At 41.8% G+C, this 6,447-nt stretch overlaps 1 protein-coding gene across 2 annotated transcripts in view; it reads right to left on the bottom strand.

The window, feature by feature from the left end:
• Nucleotides 1-6,447, bottom strand: part of DOCK1 (dedicator of cytokinesis 1) — a 599,368-nt gene that overhangs the window by 511,236 nt on the left and 81,685 nt on the right. For both annotated transcript variants that reach the window (XM_019502991.1, XM_019502992.1), the window contains exons 7-8: nt 3,264-3,399; nt 423-580 (exon numbers count right to left, since the gene is read on the bottom strand). In XM_019502991.1, coding sequence (XP_019358536.1) covers nt 423-580; nt 3,264-3,399 — 294 coding nt within the window. The remainder of the gene's footprint in view (nt 1-422; nt 581-3,263; nt 3,400-6,447) is intronic.

Raw genomic sequence — 6,447 nt, 5'->3', positions numbered from 1 at the left:
AAAAAAAAAAAAAAAAAAAAAAAAAAAAAAAAAAAAAGGCAATTCTTAAACCATCTAGCATGATGCAATTGCTGTAAGAAAGCAAGGGATCTGGAACTCTAACTCTACTGGTGAGTGAGAATCAGAGCTTTGCTAGAGTCTTCATATTCCATTTACGCTCTGCACAAGTGAAACTAAAGACACAGTATGATAAGGAACAGTATGAATTTGTAATGTACTGAAGCTAGAGACTAATTTGCTGCTGTGCTGAATAAAGCAGCTGAAGTGTAGTTAAATTAATGCTTCCCAGCTAACCTGATCCTACAGTTCAGAAAATGAACTTTCCAAAAGTCCTCACACACCAAGCTATAACTCCTTACTTCCAAAAACCAGCCAGGCACAAAACCAGCAAAGTATAAAAAATGCAACAGACAAATACTAACCTGATAAACTTTGACTCCAGTGGATCATAAAGAGACATAAGAACTTCAGCATCTTCTCCTATTTTACAGACTACATTTTTTAAATTTACAAATAAAGCGAATGAAGGAGTGGCAGCAAACTTGGCTTGTCTGTTAATATCAATATTCTGTTTTTGAGACTGCAATTTCAAACAGATGAAATAATCAAACTTAACAGCACTAATTAGTAAAGAAAGAGCTTAAATCATTGATCTACTATGGAGCATTTATCTCTTAGCCACAGAAAAGTAAGAGTAGCCTCCAGAGCTAAAATAGGGTTGTCCAACTGGTGGTCCATGAGGAGTAAATATGAAGCCCCCAGGCTCTCACCCAGCTACTGCTCCCCCACTGCTCTGGCTACAGCTGGAGCCAGTGTCTCCAGACACCCCTTCCCTCCTCTGGCTCCACCCTAGGTGGCAGGGCAGTGCAGCAGTGTAGGGAGCTGAGGGTAAGTCCAGGTCACACAGGTTCAGAGGGGAAATTCGGGACTGTGCCAGAGGTGGGAGGAGTGATGAGAGGAGTCAGGGTCACACAGAGCAGTGGGGTGGAGCATCCACACTACACACTGGCCAGTGGCCCACGACTCGTGGCACAGCCCACATGGCATCCAGGCACTGCTAGCGGTCCCCAGGGGCTTAGAAGTTGGACAGCCCTGTGTTAAGAGAAGAAATCTAAACTTCATTTACTGGAAAGGCTGAAGAATACCAAGATTTCTTTCTGGGTCCTTCTTAGAACTTTGTTCAATCAAACAACTTGAATTTTCATCCCCTGCTCTGTCAGTTCTCCCTTATTAGTCAGATACTGATTTAAAAAGCAGTCATATTTTCATTCCATCTATGCTACCTTTGGTCCTGGGTATGACTGTAAACTGCATCTGATTGGAGGGCCTGGTGACAACATGGTGGGGCTACTTGTGGTTGGGTAACTCTTATAAAATACCACAACACTATAACCTGCAAAGCAAGTATAGTGTGCCTCAAAACCCTAGCCCCCACTGCGTTGTGGGTACCCCTTGGTTGGAAAATGCTAAGGGACATCATCCTGACAAAAACATGCCCTCATCAAGGCATTATGCAGTCAGCAAGAGTTCTTATCTGTTGCTCTGTTACAAGCTACAACCATTGAGGCACTGAACATCTGAACTCAGAATCCAAAGGCCAGACTATCTCAATGGTCTAAAGGGTGGATGGTAGGTCTGGAGCAGCCTCCACTCCTCCATACTCTTGCCTAGGCATATGCATCAAAGGTCTTGGTGTGATGGTCTCACGACTCCATCCAAGTAGATGCATCAGGCACTGAACTAAACCTCTTATACGTACACCACGATCCAGGGAAGGTGGATAGAGAAAACATAGGGTACTGGCTCTTGTACCCTTTCCTCAATTTTCATTTTTCAGTCTTCATCAATAATGAATTATTTGAGTTTCTGCTAGTACTTCTATTGCTGTTGCTTGCTTTTCAAGAGCACCAGCAAGATGGTTCATTGCTAAACCAGCCAGAACCTTCTTAATTTTACTGTACTTGCCTTGTACAAGCAGAAGTTGAGGCAATAAAGCTATGTGCAGAAGATCATGCATACTAGTTTATACTATTCCCACTTTTGGTTTAAACTGCAGGAGAGAACATGAATTTAAATTTCAAAAAATGGAAAAGCCAATTGTTAAGCTGAAAAATTGCTTCTCTCACATCTGATGACTAAGTACAGGATCCTAAAGAAAATGCCAACTCATCTGAATTACAAGGCAGAGGGTCAGAGCAGTTAGAGCATCTGGCTATGGGCCTTGCTCTAGTCCAGGGGTGCTCACCTCCAGCTGACTCAGAGAGCCTTGGGATCCAGCCCACGGGGTTTCCCACAGCTTGGAAAATTTGGTGGCAGGGGAGCAGTGACAGTAATACCAGCCCTCCCGGAGGACAAACTCCAAGCCCTGCAGCGTGGGACAGAGTTGAGGCAAGACTCTCTTCCCACATGTCCTGATCAGAGCCAAGCCAGGTCCCCTTCTCCCTGGGTTGTAGCCAGGCTGTACCTCCTTCCTACCCTGCAGAACTAGGCTAAACCCCCTCTTCCTGCTGCAGGGCTGAGCCATGCCCCTCTCACCTGTGCTGGGTTGGGCAACGCTCCCTTGCTCCTTGCTTGTGAAGCCAGGTTGGGGCTTGGCCAGCACCCCCCCCCACCCCCAACGGAGCCAGCCACATGCCACCACACAGCTGGATTGGGGCTGGGCTGCTCCCCTCTACATGACCAACATGGGGCCCTGCAGGATCTGGCCTGAAGAGGGATCAGGTACTTCCCATCCAGCCTGACAGCCAAAAAGGTTGAGCAATATTGCTCTAGACTCCTGTCAAAGACAGCACCAAATTAATGCAACTGTAAAATGGTACTAGGGAGACAAAGACAGACAGATATAATCAGATCACCCCCTTGTGTGCCACTGACAGAAAATGGTGTACCTTAACCACACTGGTCCAATGGAATATTAGCTTTTGGAGGGCCTATGGCTCTACTTGAATCTAATTTAATCTTCAAGAAAAGAAACCCTGTAACACATGCAATTTTGCTATCTATATGCATCTCCTCTCTCAAGTCGTCTTTATTACTAGTATTTCAGAATTTAATTTCTTGAAGGTATTTTTAAAAAAGGAATGCTATGTTATGAGACAAGTTACAAAGCAACACATTTTTGAGACTTTCGAAACTGAAAACTCTTCATAAACAAAAGATCTTGTAAAATTCCTATTTCATCAATCAATAATTTGATGGTTATGAGTATGAATTCATGAGATGTTTAATTTTTAAAAAGAACAGTTATAACCAGCTTATCTTACCTTTTCTTCTAATAGTCTTTCCTCGACTTGTTTAGAAGCTATTTCATGGGCTCGGAAAAGGCTGATTGTACTGGTTTGCTCTGGATCTAAAATGTTGCCATCTTCATCCCTCACAACCAGATCCAAATCAAGAATTCTGTATTAAAATGTATATATGCTTGTAAGTTAATCATCATCATGTGTAAATGCTCACACTTAAACACTTTGTGTGTTGAGGTTTGTGCTCTGACTCATTCAATAGTCTGGGCAAACAAAATCTCTGGAACGCAACATATGACTTGGTAAGTAAATAGAGGTTTAGTTTTTCCCCCCCCTTATCTTTTTATGCAGACATTGCTGTGTTGTTTCTGAAAACCACAAAGCATTAAGAAACATGGCAAGACCTTTCTGTATCCTTAGGTCACAGAGTTACAGGGCACAGACAGAAGTGCAGCTCCCTGCTGTAACTGAGAACACTTAGCAGGAAGTGTTCTGAGTTACAAGGATCCCTGGGACCAAACAGAAGTTCACTGTTGGTTCCAGGGGGAGAAGAATCTAGTTGCTGGCTATGAGCCTGCAGCTGGTTTTTCTTAGTGATGGCCCATCCTTCCTCCCAACCTGTCCCTGCTTCAGAATGGGAGGGGAGGGGAAGGAACTCATTCTAGGAGTTCTGCAGCCAGTGCTGAGGGTGAGGTGGGTGAACTGGAGCCCCCTCACCTCAAAGGGGCTCCAGTGCACCCCCCCCACCCACCAGCGAGGACTGAAAAAAATCCCAAACTGAACTCCCTCCACTCTATTTCCCCCCTCCCATTCTGAAAACAGCTCAAGGCTAGGTAGGCAGCACAGACACAAGTTACAGAAGATGCTGTTTTGAAATATCTTCATTTGACAACTTATGCAATGAGGGTTCAGATTTTCTCCCAACTAGCCATTTTTAAAGCAGCCTGTCTGCAGCTGCATACTTGTGTTTGGTCACAGCTACAGTCTGCTTTCTGTGAGCAGATCAAGTGAAAATAGTCGCTTCTGTCTGAGCCCCCAATGACAAAGGTTAGTTTCTTAAAGAAGAAAGACTCTTTCCTTAAACCAAGCTTCTCTTCTACTAGAACCATTCCTTTATCATTGTGCCAGCCACAGAACATGCCCTAAGACCATGGGATAAAAGAACTTAAGTTCACATTGCTCTAATTTCTCTACTTCATTAAAGGCCCTAAGGAGGGAAAGACATCATCACCTTCCAAGCTTCATCGGGAGATTTTTGCTCTGCTCTCTTGTGAATTTTTGTTTTTATAGCCTCCATCACCCCTCAACTACTCAACTGTGTGATTACTGATTAGTGACTTAGAGTCATAAGCACTGAATCTACTGCATTTTCACCTGCCCACCCCAATGGCTGCTCTCCGAAGAGTCAAATACATATGCCTCATCTACAGAAAACACAGGAACCATTCTAGAGAGGTTTTCTGCGACTGAGCAGAAAAAAACCAAACGATCACAATTCTCCGATTTGTTTACACATGCTAAGCAGAGTGGTTGAGCAGAGAGGGAAATTTATTGGAGCAGATTGTTAAACGAATAGAAGCAGAAAGTATTTGACTTTTATCTTTATATTTTTCATTAACTTCCCCAGTGGCATTTCGAAAAACATATTTAACTCAATTTTCAAATGCTCCATTTTGTTTATAAGTTTACTATACAAATGAAAACAGAAACTGGTTAGTTTCACAAAACTAACTGACCCAGTCTCAAAATTTCATATCTACCCATTTAAAAACGAAAATCCATATGGTCACTTTGAGAAGCTTCTTAGTTATCTAAATAAAATTAAAAATTGAAATGCTGCCTTTATGTATATAAAAATTCTGTTTGCATAGCCACTCTTCAGAAAACAGAAAAAGCAGTTTTATTACGTCTAGTGGGTATCTGCAGGATGCATAAAAGAAAATAGTAATTTGTGTGTCATTTTAGACCAAATGCAGTATATGGCTACACTAAAAAGGCACTGTACCCTTTTTATTCTGAATATTTACTCAAAAGTTCAAATTCAGTTCTCTCCCATACTCTTCAGGGAATGCTCTGATCATTTAATTAGTCCATCAGAACATTATGAATAAAAAGCACAGTAACAAGATGCACTATTGTATTTGAACACTGAGCATCTGGAGGTTATTCAGAATAACTTTAACCAACTCCTTAGCCAGATGGTAAAATACAGTAGCCAAACAAATAATATCAACAACATCTGGCTAATTGTCTACTGGGTACAACAGTCTATATCTTGGATTATAAATACTAAATTACTTACTGAGTGGAATTAGTGATTTTTTTTTAATCACTGTTTTTGCTGATGAAGTATGAGCACAAGAACTGCAGAATCTGCAGTATTTAAATAACAAAGCAAAGATAACTGAATTCTCATGAGATAATCATACCACAGGGGCATTTAAAGGCGGTTTTGCTGAACAGTCTTCATTCCCCAAAATTGCAATGAACATAGATTACCCATCCCTTCCAATATTCAAAATGCAATTTTGCACTTCTTAACTTGTCTAAGATGATGGTAAGATTGCTCATTTTCAATTTAAAAAATGAAATCATAATTGGGTAGCAAAGCATCCTTTTTACTGTACTACTATTTAGATCTGCAGTTAAAAAGTTAAGTTTTCAAATGCATGGTTCTTGTCACCCAAATAGTTAAGAGGTTTACCTTTATCAAAGTCACTTCATTTGGTTATTTCTGATGCATGCTCCAGTGTATATTTGTCATTATTTAGGTACCATTTCTGGGTTCTATGCATATCTCCTGGACATCTATGACATTTATTTGACTACTAATACTACCTAAGTAAAAAGAACAATGAAGTAACCTGCATTTCCCAGACAAATACTGTAACACTCGTCAATACTGACAAATGCAAGGTACTGTACCTAAGGAGGAAGAACTAGCAGCATACCTACAGGCTGGGGTCTCCCTTCTAATCAGCACAGAGACAGAAAAGGATCTTGGTGTCATTATCGATTCCAAAATGAACACATGGGCCGCCAATGTGGGGATGCAGTCAGGAAGGCTAACCGCACCTTGTCATACATCCACAAATGCATCACGAGTAGGTCCAAGGAGGTGATCCTCCCCCTCTATGCGACACTGGTAAGGCCACAGTTGGAGTACTGTGTCCAGTTTTAAGTGCCACACTTCAGGGGGGGATGT

The sequence above is a fragment of the Gavialis gangeticus genome, unplaced genomic scaffold (genome assembly GCF_001723915.1).
Source record: "Gavialis gangeticus isolate Ggan-Ray unplaced genomic scaffold, GavGan_comp1, whole genome shotgun sequence".
NCBI lineage: Eukaryota > Metazoa > Chordata > Crocodylia > Gavialidae > Gavialis > Gavialis gangeticus.
The sequence above is the reverse complement of the archived record's forward strand: the minus strand, read 5'-3'. Positions and strand labels throughout refer to the sequence as shown.